Consider the following 19,765-nt stretch of genomic DNA (forward strand, 5'->3'; position numbering starts at 1 on the left):
CGTGTCACCCCGCTCCTCCTGCACCCAAGGGTGCTGGCCCAACCCTGGGCACAGTCCATCGCCCTTGCACCACCCATAGTGATGACGTTGGACCCCGGGAAAGAAGAAAACAGGGAGGAGGAGGAGGAAGAGAAGGAGAAAGAGGAGGAGGAAGGCGCGCAGCGGGTGGTGCGGGGTGGGATGAAGGCTCAGAACCCCGACGCCACCTCCAGGGATGTGGGCGCTGGGGGTGCTGGGGCTGGCGCTGAGCTGCCGGGGCGCAGGTAGGACGCGGGGTGCAAGGGTGGGGAGGAGGCTGCAGACCCCCGCCCTGGGGTCCGTGCCCACCCGGGTGTCCGCGTGTCCGTCCCCGGGGCAGGTGCTTTCGTGATGCATGTGGCCAGCTCCTGCTCGCTGGCGGCCAACGGCTCCGAGCAGGGCTTCGACTTCACCCTGGCCTTCAACAAGCAGCCGCTGGTGTGCTACGAGCCCGGCGCTCGCTTCTTCTACCCGTGCCACTGGGGGCTGCTGCACAACGTTGCCACCGTCCTGGCCATCGTCCTCAACAACAGCACCTGGCTGCAGCGCGCTGAGGCTCGGCGCAGGGCTTGCAGCGACCTGGCCCCGCACTACTGGGCTCAGACGGCGCAGCGGAGGAGTGAGCCCCGGGGCGCGGTGCACGGGGACGTTGCACAGGGCGGGGTGTTGCACGGGGACGTTGCACGGGGTGACGCGGGGCGATGGCGTATGGGGTGCAGCACGTGGTTGTCGTGCAGGGAATCGAGGGGATTGCACGGGGACGCTGCACGGGGAAGTTGCACGGGGAAATTGCACAGGGAACGCACGGGGATGTTGCACGGGGACGTTGCACGGGGACGTTGCTTGGGAAAGTTGCACGGGGACATTGCACGGGGACACGGAGTGGGAGATGGCACAGGGGTGTTGCACGGGGACATTGCACAGCAACATTGCTTGGGGAAATTGCACGGGGACATTGCACGGGGACACCGGGAGATTCCACAGGGGTGTTGTACGGGGACGTTTTATGGGACATTGTAGAGGACATTGCACGAGGGACATTGAACACGGGGTTGACTGGGAGATTGCACGAGCTGATTGCACGGGCACACTGCGCAGGGCATGGTACGGGGCGCTGCACGGGGAAGTTGAGCGGGAGCCACACGGGGACGTTGCACGGGGACATTGCACTGGGCGTTGTATGGGACACGGCACGGGGACACTGCACGGGGAATCGGATGGGATATTGCACCGGGAAGTCGCACGGGGGCTTGTAGGGAACGTGCCCGGGGGAACATTGCCCAGGGAAATTCCAGAGGGACGTTGCGTGGGCGCTGCAAGGGGACGTTGCATGGGGTAAGGCACAACCGTGTCGCGTGGGGACACGCGGGGACGTTGCGTGGGGACATTGTGCATGGAATTGGCCGAGGGATTGCACGGGGATGTCACGGGGGGTGTCACAGGGACCATTGCATGGAGCCATCGCACCGGCTACCCCGCGGGGTGGGAAGGGGACCGTCCCCCGTCCCTGACTTGTCCCCTCCTTGCTCCAGCACCCCCCCAGCTCCGCGTCGTCCCCACGCCCCTCACCAACGTCCCTGACGCCGTCCTCCTCACCTGCCACGTGTGGGGCTTCTACCCCCCCGAGGTGAGCATCCAGTGGCTGCACGGCGGCGACGTGGTGGCCTCAGGGGACACCGCCAAGGTCCTGCCAGCCGGCGACTGGACCTACCAGACCCAGGTGGCCCTGAGGACCACCGCCAAGACTGGGGACACCTACACGTGCTCGGTGCAGCACGCCAGCCTGGAGCAGCCCCTTCGGGAGAGCTGGAGTGAGCCCCGGGGTTGGGGACGCGGCTGGGGCGCGCCGGGGTCCCCGGTGGCTCAGCGCGCCCGCTCTCATCCCCCCTTGCAGGTCCTGGATTGTCCCGGGAGATGACGGTGATGGTGGCGGTGGCAGGCACCGTTCTGGCCGTGGGGTTGGTGGTCCTGGCCGCCGGCGTCTTCATCTACTGCCGCCAGCCTCGGGCAGAGGGTGAGGGATGGGGTGGAGGGGGTGGGATATGGGGTTGGGGACGCGCTGGCTCGGGGCATCCTTCCTTATTCGTCTTCTTAGGTCCGTTCGGTGCTGATCCTGCTCCTGGTCCTGCTCCTGGTCCTGCTCCTCATCCTACTCCTGGTCCTACTCCTGGTCCTACTCCTACTCCTGGTCCTGGTCCTGCTCCTGGTCCTACTCCTGGTCCTGGTCCTGGTCCTGGTCCCGGTCCCCACCCGGGTCCCCCCCCGGCCGAGTGGGGCCAGACTGAGAGCAAGCTCTGAGTGGGACCCCCTCCCCTCCAATTTGGGGTCTCGTGGGTTCCCCCCCTCCTCACGGACCAAGCCTGGGATCCCCCAATTTTGGGTGAGCGAGGTGCCGGGGGTGCTCTCCCCCCCCCCTCCCACCCCAAATAAACCAAGTGGGGACCCCGCCGGCGTTCGCGACCCCCGCTTGGCAGGGAGCTCCCAGTGCTCCCAGTTTGGACGCGTGAAATTCCCAGCAGGGGGTTGAAGCAGAGGGCGGGGGGCGTCCCCCCGGGGGGGGTGGGGGGGTTGCAATCAGCCGTGAACCCACGGGGTGCGCCCACGGGGGACGGTGACAGCGGTGTCACCGCGCTATGTCCCCCCCGACGGCGGCTCCGAGCCGTTCTGCTCCGGCAACCGGTGACGTAAGCAGAGCTCAGGGCTCTCATTGGTTGCCCGTGGCCCCCCCACCCCCCTCCCACGGGACACGCGGTGTGGGGGGTGCGTGGAAGTTTGGGGGGGGGGGGGGCGCAGAGCGCTGCCGGACGCCCCCACGATGCTGGTGCTGCTCGGCCTGGCCCTAGGAGCGCGGGGGGCAGGTGGGGACGGGGGGGGGACACCCCGGGATGGGGTGGGGGTGGGCGACCCTTGGGGACCCCCCCGGGATGGTTTTGGGGTGGGGCTGCTCTATGGGATCCGCGGGGATGGGCTGGGGGGGCTCAGCATCGTGGGACCCTGGGGGTAGTTTGGGGGGGCTCTGCTCTATGGGACCGTGGGAGGAGGGTTTTTTTTTAGGGGGGGGCTGCTTTATGGGGCCGTGGGGGTGTTTTGGGGGTGCTCAGCATCATGGGACCCTAGGGATAAGTTTGGGGGGGGGGGCTCTGCTCTATGGGACCCCCGGGGACAGTCTTGGGGGGCTCAGCATGGTGGGACCCTGTGGTTAGTTTGGGGGGGGCTCTGCTCTATGGGGCCATGGGGATGTTTTGGGGGGGGGTGTCAACATCATGGGACCCTAGGGATAATTTGGGGGGGGGTTGAGGGGAGGTCTGCTCAATGGAACTGTGGGGTTGTTTGCGAGGGGCTTTGACCTGGGGGACCCTGGGGGAGGTTTGGGGGGGGCTCTGCTCTATGGGACTCTGTGGGGGGCTCTGCTCTACGGGACTGAGAGATGCTTTGGGGGGGGGCTGTGCTCTGTGGGACCCTGGCGATGGTTTGGGGGGCTCTGCTCCATGAGACCCCATGGGGGGGGCATTGGAGGGGCTCTGCTCTACGGCACCCTGGGGATCTGGGGGGGGCTCTGCTCTGCACGGAGGTGGACGGAGGCACAGAGATGACATTCCTGCCCCCCCACCCCCCCCCGCAGGAGCGTTCCTGATGCAAATGGCCAGCTCCTGCCCGCTGGCGGCCAACGGCTCTGTGATGGGCTTCGACTTCACCCTCTCCTTCAACAAGAACCCGCTGGTGTGCTACGACCCCAACACCCAGCGCTTCGTCGCCTGCAACTGGGGGCTGCTGCAGCGGCAGGCCGTGCAACTCGCCGCCCAGCTCAACAACGGCAGCGCCTGGGTGCAGCGCATCGAGGCTCGGCGCCAGGCCTGCAGGGACCTGGCCCTGCGCTACTGGGACTGGACGGCGCTGAGGCGCAGTGAGCCCCTGGGGGGGCTCGGCGTGGGGCCGTGGTGTGGAGGCATTGCAGGAGAATGTTGCCTGGGGTGTTACGCAGGACTGTTGCAGAGCGTGTTGCGTGGGGGTGTTGCATGGAGGATAGCAGAGGAGTGTTGCAAAGGGCATTGCATGGAGGTGGTGCAGAGCTTGTTGCATGGAGTTGTTGCATGGGGGCGTTGCACAGGGGTTTTGCAGAGCATGTTGCATGGGATTGTTGCACAGCGGTGTTGCATGGGGGGTGTTGCACAGGGGTGTTGTAGAGCTTGTTGCAAGGAGATGTTGCATTGGGAATTGCACGGGGCTGTTGCAGAGCACACTGCGTGAGGACGTCGCAGGGGGATGTTGCACGGAGCATTGCACAGCGCATTGCATTGGGCATTGCAAGGGGATGTTGCACAGAGCAATGCCTCTTGCAGGGTGTGGCACAGGGGCATTGCACAGGGCATCGCATGGGGATGTCGCACGAGACATCGCATGGGATAATGCCTAGAGCTTGCACAGGGTGTTGCATGGGGAAGTGGCATGGGGAAGTTGCGTGGAGCTTTGCACGGGAGCATTGCACAGGAGCATTGCACAGCATTGCGTGGGGACGTTGCACAGGGCAGGGAAAAGGGGCTCACCCACCACTGACCCCATCCCCATCCCTGCTCCAGCGCAGCCCCAAGTCCGCATCATCCCCGCGGAGACGGGGAACGCCCGTGTGCCCGTCCGCCTCAGCTGCCACATCTGGGGCTTCTACCCCCCCGAGGTGACCGTCATCTGGCTGCACAACGGGGACATCGTGGAGCCCGACGACTACAACCCCATCTCCGCCATCCCCAACGGCGACTGGAGCTACCAGACGCAGGTGTCCCTGCTGGTGGCCCCGGTGGCAGGCGACACCTACACGTGCTCGGTGCAGCACGTCAGCCTGCAGGAGCCTCTCCTGGAGGACTGGAGTGAGTGGAGAGGCGCAGGACCGCAGCCGGAGGCCGGCGGTCTTGACTCCTTGCTCCCACTCACCCGGCCGTGTCCCCACAGGTCCCGGACTGATTCCAGAGGTGACGATACTGGTGGCGGTGGCCACTGTGCTGATGGTGCTGGGACTTGGCTTATTTCTCGCTGGCGTCTACCGCTACAAGGCCAGGCCTCCTGCCCCGGGTGAGTGGCTGGGGAGAGCCGGGGCCGTGGTCAAGGGTGACAAGGACTCTGCTCACTCCTCTTCTCCCCCCCCCAGGTTACACTCCCCTCCCTGGAGACAACTACCCTGCAGGTAATGGTGTCCCCATCCCCATCCACATTGGCGAGGCACAAATCACCCCATCTCTCGCCCTGTGTGTTCCCCCTTCCCCAGGCAGCATCTGAGGACCCCCAGACGGACACCTCCCGGCACCGGCGGCTCCCGGTTGGCCCCATCTCAGACCCGATGTCGTGGTGCTGACAATAAAGATTTTCCACAAGCCCCGCTGGTGTCTCTGCAGTGTTCTGGGGACAGGGCAGAGGCTCACACACTCCTACGGTGTCTTACCAAGAGGAGCGGGTGTGTGGGGGCCATGGCATGGGACCCCAAAGGGCCAAGCGTGCCCTGGGGTGCCTCAGGCACGGCACTGCTGGCCGGCCGAGGGAAGGGATCGTCCCGCTCTGCTCGGCCTGCTGCGGCCTCGCCTCCAGCACTGCGTGCAGCTGTGGGCACCGCAGCAGACGAAGGGCGTGAAACTGTGCGAGAGCCTCCAAGGGAGGGCTACGAGGACGGCGAAGGCTCTGCAGGGCAAGGCGTGTGAGGAGACGGTCTGCTGCAAGACGCCTTCCCAGGCAGCAAGGCCTCAGGACACAAAGCACCCAGGAAATGCCACTGCCAGACTCCATCTTCCTGTACAAAACTTTATTTGCCACAGTCCTGCTGCTGCTGAGCCTTGATGTGCTCCAGAGGAGGGAACAAAGAGCCCCCACAGGCTGCTCATGCTCAGCACCAGGCACAGAGCAAGGATGAACCCCGAACTAGGAGGCAAAGGTGGCCTGCAATGGCCGGCAGCACACGGTGACCACATCCCTTGCCCTGGGGTCTGCAAGCAGAAGGGAGAGGAGCGTGGAGAGCTGCTGCAGCCCCTGTGCTGCCTGCTGGGGCTCAGAGGCAGGGTGAGAGCCGTGGGTGCCAGCAGGGCTTGTGCCCCAGCACAGGAGCCGCGTGCAGGGCAGAGCCCAGGGGCTGCAAGGGGCCTGGTCCCTGCTTGCAGCATCCCAGGCCTCGTCCAGCAGCAGGGAGGAACACAAGAGAGCCCCTGGCCCCACTGCCCCTCATTCTTCTGCTGCTCCTGCAGGACCAAGGAGAGGTGATGCAGGAGTGTCTGGAGAAGGGCAGGAGCTCCCCAGGGCTGGGGACAAGGTCTTGGGGGTGCTGTCTCTCAGGTGCAGCTGAATTCCCCATGTCCACAACAGGAACCAGGGGCGGATGCTCTCCCCACTGAAGGAGGCTGCTTTGAAAGTGAAGATCTCGACCCCATTGTCAGCATTGATAAAAGACACCTGCTGCTGGGTACAGTCCAGACAGACCCAGATTCTTGTTGGGACAGGGGACTGGGACAAGGGAGTGGGATGAGATGTGAGAGACTTGAGATGTCCATAACAGGACTCCAGAGCCCAGATCCCTCCTTCAGGGCTCATGTTGATACACTTCTTCCTCTCTAGAGATTCCCTGGCCACCCCCACAGCCCACCCTGAATTCTTTAGCCGCTCTCCTTCCACCTCCACCAACCAGCAGTGCCTCCCCTCTCTGAACTCCTCACGGCCCAGCACGCTGCACAAATAGTTAAATCTCTCTGGTGTGTCAGGCACCTGCTGCCATTCACTTTCCCATCTCACACTGCTGTTGTCCTGAGACACCACAAGCATGGGATGAGCCGTGTGTGGATCCAGGGTCACCTTCACTGCAGGGACAGAAGGAGCCAGGCCATCAGGGGCAGAGCTCAGCCCTGGGCAGGCTTTCCCCAGCTCGGGGCCAGGAGCTGCCCCACAGGGAGGAGATGGGGCACCTCTTGGCTCCTGAACATGCCCCAGCAAGGGCAGGAGAATAGCGCAGGGGGCAACTTATAAGATACACCTACCTCTATTATGAGGCAGAAGAGACCTTCTCCATGCTGTAAGGAGAGGGGAGAGCTGGTCACAGCCCACAGCTGGTGCCCAGTGAGTGTGGGCAGGGTGAGGGGCCAGCCCTGGGCTGCTCTGTCCCAGCTGCCCACCCTCCCCTGCACTTCACCTCGATGTTGCCCTGGGGCTCAAGGACGGGGACACTCACCCAATTCTGCAGCTTGTTCCTCTGAAAATGAAAATAGGAGCAATACGTTGATGAGAGGCATTGGGTTCTTATCAAGTGGCTTCTACAAAGGAATGCCCCCCAGTTCCTTCAGTCCTGGGGGTAGAGGGCAGGGAAAGAGAGACTCACCCAGTCTTTCAGCTTTTTCCTCTGGAAAGGCAAAATACATGATCAGAGGGAAAAACTTCTCATCCCGTGTCTATACCACAAATTCTTTCAGTTCATGGATGGACACTCACCTATCTCTGCAGCTTGTTGCACTGGAAAAGAAAGAGAAAAGCAATGTACGGTCAGAAGGGAGTATGCCCATGGGAAGACACCAAATGAATTCTCCTTGGGGAAGGAGACTTCCCCAGCTTTGCATCCTTTTTGGCTGATATAGAAAAGCAAAAGGAATGAATGGTCAGAGTGGAGAGAGTTTCACCCCATTCCTGCTTCCATGGCTAGATGGCTAGACTCCCAATTTTTTTGCTCTCATGCATGTGCACAGACCACCTTGCTCCCAGACTTGTAGTGACCAGACTAACAAGGACCGAGGCCCTGCTTTTTGCAAGACTTGTAGCAGTAAGGACAGACACTTGTGCAGCTCTCTGCACCGTGCCACCAAAACGCAAGTGGAAGTGAATGGGGATGGATAGAGGACGTCCCTGTCCCAGAAGTGTCAGTGCAGAGCAGGGCAGCCCCGCAGCTCGCGCCCCATCCCCACCTTGATCCCCGTTCCTTTCAGCCATCCCGGCCCTGTCCCTTGTCCCGTGCCCAGGGCAGCCCCAGCCCCAGCACTCCCCACTCCCACCCCAGGCTCCAGCTGCTCCTCCAGCACCCCCGAGCCACCAGCACACAAGCCCCCAGAGCCCACCCAGACCAGGCCCTCCCACACAGACACCACTTCCCCAGGGGCTGGGGGCAGGGACTGCAAGGACTCTCCCAGCTCTCGGCTCTGTGCCGCTGAAAAGCAAAGGCGGAGGAAGAGGTGGTGAGCAGAGCAGCTTGGTTGCTGGGTGGGAACATGTGCAGGGGGGCTGCGCCTTGCCACCAGCCACACGCTGCAGCCATGCTCCCTGGCCTCCCACCCAAGATGATCCTAAGGCCTTTGGCATCCCCAGGAGAACATTCCCTTCCTCCTCCTATGCACCTCCCTGGGCCAGGGCTCAGCCCAGCTCCAGACCCAGGGGGGTCCCTGCCTAACACCTCCCTGTGCTCCATCCCTGCGCTGCCAGCTTACCTTGCTTTCGAAAGAGATAAACACCGAGGCCAATGGACACAGCCAAAAGCACGAGGACCAGAGCCAGAGCCACCATCCAGGGCTGGGTGTTGTGGAAGAAGGGAGCTGAGAAAAGGCAAAAGGAAAAGGGCAACGTTTTACATGCCCGTGGATGGAAGAGCAAGACCCAGACTTCTCCTGGGTCGGGGCAAGTACATGGGCCTCACCCTGGCTGTGCAATTTGTACCTGCAATGTGCAGGGAAAATTTCCTCTCCTGCTGGAGGCGGTTGTTCCTAACGACACAGGACAAGGGCCCCTCCACGCTCCCGGTCACGATGACGGCGCCTTCGATTTCAAAGAGCCCCTCCTGGTCCTGGGAATGTGTCTGGGAGACCGAGGGCAGGTGCTGCCCGCGAGCATCCCTCCACAGCAGCTGCGGCAGCGGGTACCAGCCGGCCGATCGACACAGCACCCGGACGCCTCCGGCCTCGTAGCCCCCCAGGGAGAGGTGGGGGTCAGCGCCTGTGGCTGGGGGAAGAACGCGTGTCTGGGGCTTGACTTGGGGAGGGATTGAGTTCCAAGGCAAAGACCCCATCTGCTCCCATGCCAGACACAGCCCAGGACAGCCACGGCACCAGGGTCTCAGGGATCAGACACTCCATGCACTCACGCGCACCCCAAAACCACCCCAGTAGGTTCAAAATCCAGAGAGCAGGGCTGCACAATGCCAGTGACCCCAAATCATGCAAAAAACACATGTGCTGTACTCCAGCACCTCCAGGCAGCGTCTCTGCACCAAGCTGTGCTGGGTGATGAAGCCCTGAGACTTCCTGAAGTCTCAGGTCTCCCCCAGCACACAAGCAAAAGTAAAGCAGACCTCAGAGCCTCAGAAGACTCTGTGATTCTCCCTGTGTGCTGTTTGGTCCCATTGCTGACACAGCTGAAGGTGCTGCTCAGCAGCCTGTGCCCAGTGCCCTCACAATATTATGATTATTGTCTTCAAGGACACCAGTGAAAACTGACAAAACTATCCAGGGAGCTCCCTCCCCAAATATTACCTCCACATCCATAGGTATGCTCCATGCTGTGAAACAGCTGAAACATTCAAAGGACACGTAAACTCTGCCCTGGAACCATCACCCCAGCCACTAACCTGACACCTCCAGCTTCACAATGGCTTCAGCATAAGCATCAGCATCTGCCACAGTGCAGACGTACTGGCCATCATCAGAGGGTCTCAGTCCTGTGATTTGCAAGTCCAGGCTTCCAGCAGAGAGACCATCTCTGACCAGCTCTGTCCTCCCGGCATATGCCCCCATCTGCTCCCCGTACAGGTCCTGTCCATTGCGGTAGTGGTGCACTGTCTCAGACAAATCATCCCGGATCCACCTGACCTCCAAGCTGCGAGCATCGCGTTGAGGGGACAAGTGGCAAGGCAGCACGACATCCTGCCCCACGGTGGCAGTGACAGGCTGGCCTGGTCCCACCACTCTGAGCTGGGCTGCTGTGAGAAACAATGTTGTGTTTCTGTAGCAGAGAATTATTTTTCTGCATTTTAAGGTGTAGTCATAATTAGGAGAAATGCTAAGTAGATAAGTGGACCATAGAAGGCCTCATTGTTCCAAAATAAGGTAGAAGCTTGAGGAAAACTGGATGAGCAGTGTGAGAACAGGAAAACAATGATCACAAGTTCTCAAAATATAAGAAAGGAGAAATTAAAGTGTTGAAAAAAAAAAAAAAAAGAAAGAAAGAAAAATTATACAAATACAGTATAGAAGTGTGTCAAGTAGCTTGTGAACCTGTAGTACTCATCCAAAGAGGAAAAAGGGGAGGTGATCAGGTGTTGGGTAATGGGGAAAAAAATGTTAGTATTTGTTTACTAAAATGTGCTCCTGATTGACATGACCGTTGCTATTGTGAATAAAATAGCTTCAGAGAAGATCCAGTCTGAAGAAAATTATTTGAGATGTTTCTCACACTGGGCAATGGAGAAGGGCACAGAGAGGAGGTAAGATTTTGCCATCGTAAATTTAGGGGCAGTGAGTGAGAAAGGGAGAGCTGTGTGTGAGTTGGTGCGTGCTGCGTCCCCCGTGTCCCATGGGAAAACACCCGGGAAACAGGAGAGGGAGAGGGAGGACATGCAGGAGAAGGAGGTGTGCTGGGAGTGGGAGCCCTCTCTGCAGCATTTGGGCGGGTGAAGGAGACACAGAAAGGGCAGGCAAGGCAGCAGCCATATTGCGTGAAAGAACCAAAGTGAAAGTGAAACCCAGCACGGGCGAGCTGTGGGCTCGGGACCCCCTTTCCCACAGCTGCTGCCCTGTCCCACAGCATCAAGTCTGCATGCACAGGGGGGAGAGCCCCCAGCAGCCTCTCAGGGTCCTACCTGAGCCCAGGTGGAGCAGAAGCAGAGTGGCGAGGAAAGTCAGGAGGCCCCTGGCATGGCCGGTGAAGCTGGGGTGGCTGCAGCCCCAGGGGAGCCCCATCTGAGAGAGAGGTCCCCCAGGGGGCAGGTGGCCCCCCAGGGGTTCTTCTCCAATCCCAGGCAGATGTCCTTCACGGCACCCAGCAGAGCTGCAGAAAGTACAAGGCTCCACCCAACTTTCCCAACCTTTGCCCAGTTCCTGGCTGCAATAACCCTCCTGGAGCAGCTCTGCCCCTAGGGGAATGTCTGGGGAGCTCTGCAGGGCTGGCACCACCATCCCATTGCAGCTGGGTGCCCAGTCCACTGCCTTTAGCAAGCACGATTTGCTTGTCCCCAGCAGGGGCCTCTCCAGACCTCCAGGGAAAGCCACTGGCTAAGGTCGTTCATCTCCATGCATGCAAGGAGGAATCAAACTGTGAGCAATGGGAAAATGTGGAGAGATGGCAGTGAAGAGCTGAGCAGGATTGGAGGCTGCAGGGAACAGGGCACAGCTGGGTTGCGGAGCCCAGAGCTGCCACCCTTTGCCCAGGGTGCTGAAGGCAAAATGCCAGTGCCTCTCCAATCTCCAGCAAAGCAGCCATGGCAGAAGTTTGGCTCAGATGGGCAGGGACCTTCTTCTAGAGCTTAGGTGGATAAGGAAAGTTTCTTGTTTGCTGGAGGCAAGGTCAGTCAATATGGAAGGACTACAGAGGTAGTCCCGCTCCATCCACTAACTGCCCCAGTCCCCTAACGTCCCGTTTGACAGCCTTCAGGCTTTTCTCTTCAATGTCATCACTGCCAGCCTGGACTATCAAAAGAGGATAGCAGTCCTGAGGTGTGGAGTCGACTTCCTCACCCTAGGCATCCTCCTGGCTACACTTTCTACCTCTTCCTCAGCTCCCGGTCCCTCGAGCTCCAGGGCCTCAAACCTGTTGTGGAAGGGCACCTGGGAAGGTGGGGCTTGTATGGGGTGGCATCGGCTGCGATGTCGAGCAGGGACCTGTCTCCATTCCTCCTCAACTCCTAGGTCCCCTCCCTCTGCCCGACAGCGACAGGGGAGGGGGTCCACCCCCATTTGGGGTGTCTCACCCCAGTACCTCTCCTTCAGGCCCCGCAGGGAGTTGCCCCACCACCCAGTCTCCCGCTCACACTCCCTGATAGCCCTCAACCTCTCCACCTCCTCCTTGAGCTCTGCAACCACGCGGACCGGGTCATCCACCTGCTCGCACCTCACGCACACAGAGTCTCTCTGCCTCCTGCAGATGGCAGCAAGAGGCTCAGATGCTCCCTGCACCCAGAGACCTGAACTGGTGCATTTTTGAGCGGGCAGTCAGTCTGGGTGTGTACAGACTTGCTAGAGAGAGCACTGTGCCTGGTGGAAACCATTGCAGCCTAGCTAGCAGTAGACCGCTGTTAGAGGAGGTGTTTGTATGGGCCGGGGGGGGAACGCTCTGCACTCCCTGCTCAACATGCCTGCACGAACTGCCGTGCCACTCCCTTCTGATGTGCCATGCCGTGTTTGCCCACCCTGATCGCTGCATTCCTCATCTTTGCACTCTCCAGGTGCTGTTTCTGAACCTTCGAAGAGAGGGCCCTGCTGGCTTCACGTAAGCCTTGTCAGCCTCCATGGTGAAGGCTGCCAGGTCCTGGTGGCTCCCTCAAGTGGGCTCGATGCCGAAAAAACATAGCCCTGCCTGTCCGATCCTCTGCTTTGCTGCAGAAAGCCTTGCACGGGAGTGTTGCACCGAACATTGCGTGGGGACGTTGCACAGGGCAGGGAAAGGGGCTCGCCCACCACTGACCCCATCCCCATCCCCATCCCTGCTCCAGCGCAGCCCCAAGTCCGCATCATCCCCGCAGAGATGGGGAATGCCCATGTGCCCGTCCGCCTCAGCTGCCACATCTGGGGCTTCTACCCCCCCAAGGTGACCGTCATCTGGCTGCACAACGGGGACATCGTGGAGCCCGACGACTACAACCCCATCTCCGCCATCCCCAACGGCGACTGGAGCTACCAGACGCAGGTGTCCCTGCTGGTGGCCCCGGTGGCAGGCGACACCTACACGTGCTCGGTGCAGCACGTCAGCCTGCAGGAGCCTCTCCTGGAGGACTGAAGAGAGTGGAGAGGCGCAGGAACACATCCTGAGGCCGGCGGTCTTGGCTCCCTGCTGCCACTCACCTGGCCGTGTCCCCACAGGTCCCAGACTGATGCCGGAGGTGACGATACTGGTGGTGGTGGCCACCGTGCTGATGGTGCTGGGACTTGGCTTATTTCTCGCCGGTGTCTACCGCTTCAGGGCCAGGCCTCCCGCCCCGGGTGAGTGGCCGGGGAGAGCCGGGGTCGTGGTCAAGGGCGACGAGGACTCTGCTCACTCCTCTTCTCTGCCCCGCAGGTTACACTCCCCTCCCTGGAGACAACTACCCTGCAGGTAGCCGTGTCCCCATCCCCATCCCCATCGTGGAGGGGCGAATCACCCCATCTCTCGCCCTGTGTGTTCCCCCTTCCCCAGGCAGCATCTGAGGACCACCAGACGGACACCTCCCGGCACCGGCGGCTCACGGTTGGCCCCATCTCATACAATAAAGATGCTCCACAAGCCCTGCTGGTGTCTCTGCAGTGTTCTGGGGACAGGGCAGAGGCTCACACAGTCCTACAGTGTCGCACCAAGAGGAGCGCGTGTGTGGGGCCATGGCATGGGACCCCAAAGGGCCAAGTGTGCCCTGGGGTGCCTCAGGCACGGCCCTGCTGGCCGGCCAAGGGAAGGGATCGTCCCGCTCTGCTCGGCCTGCTGCGGCCTCGCCTCGAGCACTGCGTGCAGCTGTGGGCACCGCAGCAGACGAAGGACGTGAAACTGTGCGAGAGCCTCCAAGGGAGGGCTACGAGGACGGCGAAGGCTCTGCAGGGCAAGGCGTGTGAGGAGACGGTCTGCTGCAAGACGCCTTCCCAGGCAGCAAGGCCTCAGGACACAAAGCACCCAGGAAATGCTACTGCCAGACTCCATCTTCCTGTACAAAACTTTATTTGCCACAGTCCTGCTGCTGCTGGGCCTTGATATAATTCTGAGGAGGAAACAAAGATCCCCCCCAGGCTGCTCATGCTCAGCACCAGGCACAGAGCAAAGATCAACCCCAAACTAGGAGGCAAAGGTGGCCTGCAATGGCCGGCAGCACACAGTGACCACATCCCTTGCCCTGGGGTCTGCAAGCAGTGCAAGCAGAGGGGAGAGGAGCGTGGAGAGCTGCTGCAGCCCCTGTGCTGCCCGCTGGAGCTCAGAGGCAGGGTGAGACCCATGGGTGCCAGCAGGGTTTGTGCCCCAGCACAGGAGCCGCGTGCAGGGCAGAGCCCAGGGGCTTCAAGGGGCCTGGCCCCTGCTTGCAGCATCCCAGCCCTCTTCCAGCAGCAGGGAGGAACACAGGACAGCCCCTAGCGCCACTGCCCCTCATTCCTGTGTTGCTCCTGCAGGACCAAGGAGAGGTGATGCAGGAGTGTCTGGAGAAGGGCAGGAGCCCCCCAGGGCTGGGGCTGGGGTCTGGGGGGTGCTGTCCCTCAGGCACAGCTGAATTCCCTCTGTCCATAGCCAGAACCAGGGGCGGATGCTCTCCCCATTGAAGGAGGCTGCTTTGAAAGTGAAGATCTTGACCCCATTGTCAGCGTTGATAAAAGACACCTGCCCCTGGGTACAGTCCAGACAGACACAGATCCTCGTGGGGACAGGGGACAGGGACAAGGGGGTGCGAGGAGATGTGAGAGACATGAGCAGCCCCTCAAAGTACTGCACAGCCCAGATCCCTTCTTCAGGGCTCATGTTGATCCACTTCTTTGTCTCCACAGATGCCCTGGCCACCCCCACAGCCCACTCTGAATACTTTAGCTCCTCTCCCTCCACCTCCACCAACCAGCAGTGCCTCCCCTCTCTGAACTCCTCACAGCCCAGCAAGCAGGAGCGATTGTCAAATCTTTCTGGTGTGTCAGGCACCTGCTGCTGTTCACTTTCCCGTCTCACACTGCTCTTGTCCTGAGACACAACAAGCTGGGGATGAGCCGTGTGTGGATCCAGGGTCACCTTCACTGCAGGGACAGAAGGAGCCAGGCCATCAGGGGCAGAGCTCAGCCCTGGGCAGGCTTTCCCCAGCTCGGGGCCAGGAGCTGCCCCACGGGGCAGGAGATGGGACACCTCTTGGCTCCTGAACATGCCCCACTAAAGGTAGGAGGAGCACTGCAGAGGGTAATCCAATGCAAACCTACCTCGATTTTGAGGCAGCAGAAACTTTCTCCATTCTGGAAGGAGAGGGGAGAGCTGGTCACAGCCCATGGCTGGTGCCCAGTGGGTGTGGGCAGGGTGAGGGGCCAGCCCTGGGCTGCTCTGTCCCAGCTGCCCACCCTCCCCTGCACAAAGCTTTGGCGCTGTGGGGCCCAAGACCTGTGACACTCACCCAGCTCTGTAGATCGTTTCTCTGAAAAGGAAAGGAAAGTAATGTATGATGGGTATGAAAGTAATGCATGAGGGGAGAGTTGCTTAGCCCGTGGTAGACCCTGAATACATCCCATGACAGGGAAAAATTCTGCCATGATCAGAGGTGGGACTAGATAAATAGTCATTGTGGTCCAGCTTTGTACAATGCTCTTGTAAGCAGAACTGTAAGGACAAACACTTGTGCAACTTTCACCTTTGTGCCACTGAAGACATTACGGAAGTCAATAAAGGATTGCTGGAGAATGTCTGTCTCCCGAAAGCATCAGGGCTGAGCGGGGCAGCCCTGCAGCTTGCTCCCCGTCCCCACCTTGATCCCCGTTCCTTTCAGCCATCCCGGCCGTGTCCCGTGCCCAGGGCAGCCCCAGCCCCAGCACTCCCCACTCCCACCCCAGGCTCCAGCTGCTCCTCCAGCACCCCCGAGCCACCAGCACACAAGCCCCCAGAGCCCACCCAGACCAGGCCCTCCCACACAGACACCACTTCCCCAGGGGCTGGGGGCAGGGACTGCAAGGACTCACCCAGCTCTCGTCTCAGTGCCACTGAAAAGCAAAGGTGGAGGAAGAGGTGGTGAGCAGAGCAGCTTGGTTGTTGGGTGGGAACATGTGCAGGGGGGCTGCGCCTTGCCACCAGCCCCACGCTGCAGCCATGCTCCCTGGCCTCCCACCCAAGGCCCCTTGCTCCACACCGAGGGGGATCACTGCAGAACACCTCCCTGCGCTCCATCCCTGCGCTGCCAGCTTACCTTGCTTTCGAAAGAGATAAACACCGAGGCCAATGGACACAGCCAAAAGCATGAGGACCAGAGCCAGAGCCACCATCCAGGGCTGGGCGTTGTGGAAGAAGGGAGCTGAGAAAAGGCACCAGGAAAAGGGCTGTGTTTCCATGCCCGTGGATGGAAGAGCAAGACCCAGACTTCTCCTGGGATGGGACAAGTGCAGGGGCCAGGAACACCTCACCCTGGCTGTGCCATTTGTACCTGCAATGTGCAGGGATGATTCCTGTTCCTGCTGGAGGCGGCTGCTCCTGACCACACAGGACAAGGGCCCCTCCAGGCTCTCGGTCATGATGACAGCGCCTTCGATTTCAAACAGCCCCTCCTGGTCCTGGGAATGTGTCTGGGAGACCGAGGGCAGGTGCTGCCCGCGAGCATCCCTCCACAGCAGCTGCGGCAGCGGGTACCAGCCGGCCGATCGACACAGCACCCGGATGCCTCCGTCCTCGTAGCCCCCCAGGGAGAGGTGGGGGTCAGCGCCTGTGGCTGGGGGAAGAGCGCGTGGCTGGGGCTTGACTTGGGGAGGGATTCATTCCAAGGCAATGACCCCATCTGCTCCCATGCCAGACACAGCCCAGGACAGTCATGGTCACAGGGGCTCAGGGACCGGGCACTCCACGGAGCCACTCTCACCCCTAACCCACACCTATTGTTGGCACATCTGAAGGACCTGCTCAGCAACCTGTGTCCACTGCCCACAGAATAGCATGGGGATGGAGTTCAACGTGGGTCCCTGAGACTGAATTAAATCATTGCACTAATGCAGCTTTCTCTCAATAAAAAGCCTGCAAGGGCACAGGTGTACTTCTTGCTGGACAAGTGCTCACTGACAGAGGAGAAGCCTCATCACACTCTACTGTTCGAAAGGCCACGTAGATGGCCATGAGGATGGGACCGGGTCCTGGGTGGAACACAGAAACCCGGGTACACCTGCACCATCCCCTGAATGCCTCAACCCAGCCACTAACCTGACACCTCCAGCTCCACAATGGCGTCAGCATAAGCATCAGCATTTTTCACAGTGCAGAAGTACTGGCCATCATCAGAGGGTCTCAGCCCCGTGATTCGCAAGTTCAGGCTTCCATTAGAGAGACCATCTCTGACCAACTCTGTCCTCCCGGCATATGCCTCCATCTGCTCCCCGTACAGGTCCTCTCCATTGCGGTAGTGGTGCACTGTCTCAGAGATATGGTCCCGGATCCACCTGATCTCCAGGGTGTGAGCATCGCGTTGAGGGGACAAGTGGCAGGGCAGCACGACATCCTGCCCCATGGTGGCAGTGACAGAGTGGCCTGGTCCCTCCACTCTGAGCTGGGCTGGGCAATGGAGAAGGGCACAGAGAGGCGGTGAGATTTTGCCATCGTAAATTTAGGGGTAGTGAGTGATAAAGGGCATGAGTTGGTGTGTGAGTTGGTGCGTGCTGCATCCCCCGTGTCCCATGGGAAACCACCAGGGAAACAGGAGAGGGAGAGGGAGGATGTGCAGGAGAAGGAGGTGTGCTGGGAGTGGGAGCCCTCTCTGCAGCATTCGGGCAGGAGAAGAAGAGCCAAAAATGGCAGCCAAGGCAGCGCCCATATTGTGTGAAAGAACCAAAGGGAAAGTGAAACCCAGCAGGGACCGAGCTGTGGGCTCTGGTCCCCCTACCCTGGAGCCGCTCCCCTGCCCCACAGCAGCACATCTGCATGCACAGGGGGGAGAGCCCCCAGCAGCCCCGCAGGATCCTACCTGAGCCCAGCTGGAGAAGGTGCAGAGTGACGAGGGAAGTCAGGAAGCCGCTGGCATGGCCGGTGAGGCTGGGGCGGCCGCAGAACCTGTGGAGCCTCAGCTCTGCTGCAGCGGGAGCAGGATCTGGGGGTAGAAGAGTCAGGTACTGAAGGGCTGCAGGCCTGGGCACAGGGAGCCACGGCCAGCAGCGCCTTGGGCAGGGTGCAGAGCCTGCGCTTATCATGGGCTGGAGGACACAGAAGGCAGCCCCAGGTGTTCTTCTCCAAGGCAGTCTCACCAAAATAGTCGTCCCTCTCAGCACCCACCATAGCTGCAGGAACTAGAAGGCTACACGTGACTTCACCAACTTCTGCTCAGCTCTTGTCTGCAGTAACCCTCTGGGAGGAGCCCTGACCCTTGGGGGAAGGGTGCAAGATGCTGCAGGGCAGAGCGCCATCGGAGGCTGCAGGGAAAGAGGCACAGCTGGCTGCCGAGCATCTCAGTGCCACCCTTTTCCCAGGGTGGTGGGGACAAAGAGCCAGCCCCACTCCCGGCTCTGTCCATCCCAGTGGAGGCAGAAATGGGCAGACCTTTTGCCCTCTGGCAAGCAAAGCTCTTCTGCAGCACGGTGGAGACTTTGGTGTGGAAATGGCTTCCAAGGACAGGATGGACAGTTTCTGCATGCAGCTAGGATGATGACATGGATGAACTGTTCTTTAAGGAACTATGTGATGCCTCAGAATCTGCTGCCCTAGTCCTTATCAGGGTGAATTCATATGGCTAAAGCTCAATTTGAGTTGAAGCTTGACAGAACTGTTGGGGGAAATAAAACTGAGTTTTATAAAATATCTAAACAGCAAAAGTAGAACCGGAGAAAACAGTGGTCCTTTACTTGATGGGGATGGTCTCCTCACAAACAGGGGCATGTTTAATGCTTTTTTTGCCTTTGTCTTCAACACTGACAATGGGCTCTGGGACCCCAGTTGCCCTGAGCTGGAGGACCGTGAGAGCAGGAATGATAAACTCCCGGCAAATATTGACTTAGCAGGCAATTTGCTCCTACAGGTGGAGACTATAGGGCCTGATGGGATTCATCCCAGAGTACTAAGAAAACTGTCTGATGTCATCATGAAATCCTGTCCTGGTTTCAATTAGGATAGAGTTAATTTTCCTCCTTGTAGCTGGTAGAATGTTATGTTTTGGCCTAGGATGAGAGGAGTGCTGATAACACGCTGATGTTTCAATTGTTGCAGAGCAGTGCTTACACCAAGCCAAGGACGTTTCAGCTTCTTGCTCTGTCCTGCCAGCGGGCAGGCTGGGGGACCTATAAATGTCCCCAGTGCAGTATAGCCTTGCAAAGAATTCAGTCTACTTAGCCCATCTCAGGACTCACTGGGGACAACCCCCTTATCCCTGCTCTGACTGTGGGGAAGCCTTCTCTGAAAGCTCGGCGTTCAACCAACATTGGAAAAAGCACTTGGTAGGGAAACCCTATCAGTGCCCTGACTGCAGGATGGGCTTCACTGTTCCCTCAGCCCTCCTCCTACACCAGAAAAGCCATGTGGAGCCTAACTTTTACTGTTCTTCCCAAACAACCCTCTGAAGATTACATCTGTGAATTGAGGAGGACCAGGCATGCAGCTGGTGGTCATGGCACAGCTTCTCGTAGCGCTTAGGGGACGTGGTGATCAGTCAGTTCCTGGCCCTGGGATGGCTTTGGGGATGGTGGGAGCCCAGTGGGATGCAGGATAATTGGCTGAGAGGATGGTAGGACAGCAGTGGGTGGAGGGTTTTGAGGTTTGGGGTTGGTGAGAGCCCAGTGGAATGGAGGATGATGGGGTTTTGGAGATGAAGAGACCCCACTGGGGTGAAGGTGGATGGGGTTTGTGGTGGTGGATCCCCACTGGAGTGGAGGACAATGGGGTTTTGTGATGGTGGGACCCTGCTGGGATTAAAGAGGATGGGGTGTGAGGATGGTGG

At 60.0% G+C, this 19,765-nt stretch overlaps 3 protein-coding genes across 37 annotated transcripts in view; 2 read left to right on the forward strand and 1 right to left on the reverse strand.

Moving 5' to 3' along the window:
- Positions 1-47: 47 nt before the first annotated feature.
- On the forward strand, positions 48-13,887 carry LOC311425324 (HLA class II histocompatibility antigen, DM beta chain-like; the record flags this gene model as incomplete). 4 transcript variants are annotated; one of them, XR_014686284.1, is made up of 6 exons in its annotated part: positions 48-263; positions 359-637; positions 1,551-1,829; positions 1,913-2,032; positions 2,114-2,398; positions 3,641-3,774. XR_014686284.1 is itself a non-coding variant. In XM_084501116.1 (6 exons), exons 1-6 carry the CDS (start codon positions 2,834-2,836, stop codon positions 13,885-13,887), a joined length of 1,305 nt encoding a protein of 434 aa, XP_084357242.1. In that variant the 5' UTR covers positions 2,738-2,833. The 4 variants fall into 4 exon arrangements, 3 of the variants coding, with proteins under 3 accessions (XP_084357242.1, XP_084357244.1, XP_084357243.1); XM_084501116.1 differs by lacking the exons at positions 48-263; positions 359-637; positions 1,551-1,829; positions 1,913-2,032; positions 2,114-2,398 and adding exons at positions 2,738-2,876; positions 4,596-4,880; positions 13,032-13,151; positions 13,228-13,263; positions 13,349-13,887 and having other exon boundaries at positions 3,641-3,922; XM_084501118.1 differs by lacking the exons at positions 48-263; positions 359-637; positions 1,551-1,829; positions 1,913-2,032; positions 2,114-2,398 and adding exons at positions 2,738-2,876; positions 4,596-4,880; positions 13,032-13,151; positions 13,228-13,263; positions 13,345-13,435 and having other exon boundaries at positions 3,641-3,922.
- The window catches only part of LOC311425281 (butyrophilin subfamily 3 member A3-like), a 74,427-nt gene continuing 60,450 nt past the window's right edge, over positions 5,789-19,765 (reverse strand). For 14 of the 32 annotated variants that reach the window (XM_084500965.1, XM_084500969.1, XM_084500992.1 and 11 more), the window contains 11 exons: positions 17,807-17,929; positions 9,587-9,934; positions 8,680-8,961; positions 8,454-8,558; positions 8,156-8,176; positions 7,584-7,607; positions 7,471-7,491; positions 7,361-7,381; positions 7,214-7,234; positions 7,023-7,055; positions 5,789-6,845 (listed from right to left, as the gene is read on the reverse strand). In XM_084500965.1, the coding sequence (XP_084357091.1) occupies positions 6,217-6,845; positions 7,023-7,055; positions 7,214-7,234; positions 7,361-7,381; positions 7,471-7,491; positions 7,584-7,607; positions 8,156-8,176; positions 8,454-8,558; positions 8,680-8,961; positions 9,587-9,934; positions 17,807-17,929 (1,628 nt within the window). In that variant the 3' untranslated portion in view covers positions 5,789-6,216. The other 18 variants (XM_084500988.1, XM_084500984.1, XM_084500986.1 and 15 more) reach the window with 13 other exon arrangements.
- The window catches only part of LOC311425343 (HLA class II histocompatibility antigen, DM beta chain-like), a 33,799-nt gene continuing 24,350 nt past the window's right edge, over positions 10,317-19,765 (forward strand). The window contains exon 1 of the mRNA XM_084501176.1: positions 10,317-10,441. Coding sequence (XP_084357302.1) covers positions 10,335-10,441 — 107 coding nt within the window. The 5' untranslated portion in view covers positions 10,317-10,334. The remainder of the gene's footprint in view (positions 10,442-19,765) is intronic.

The sequence above is a fragment of the Aythya ferina genome (genome assembly GCF_964211825.1).
Source record: "Aythya ferina genome assembly, chromosome: 30".
NCBI lineage: Eukaryota > Metazoa > Chordata > Aves > Anseriformes > Anatidae > Aythya > Aythya ferina.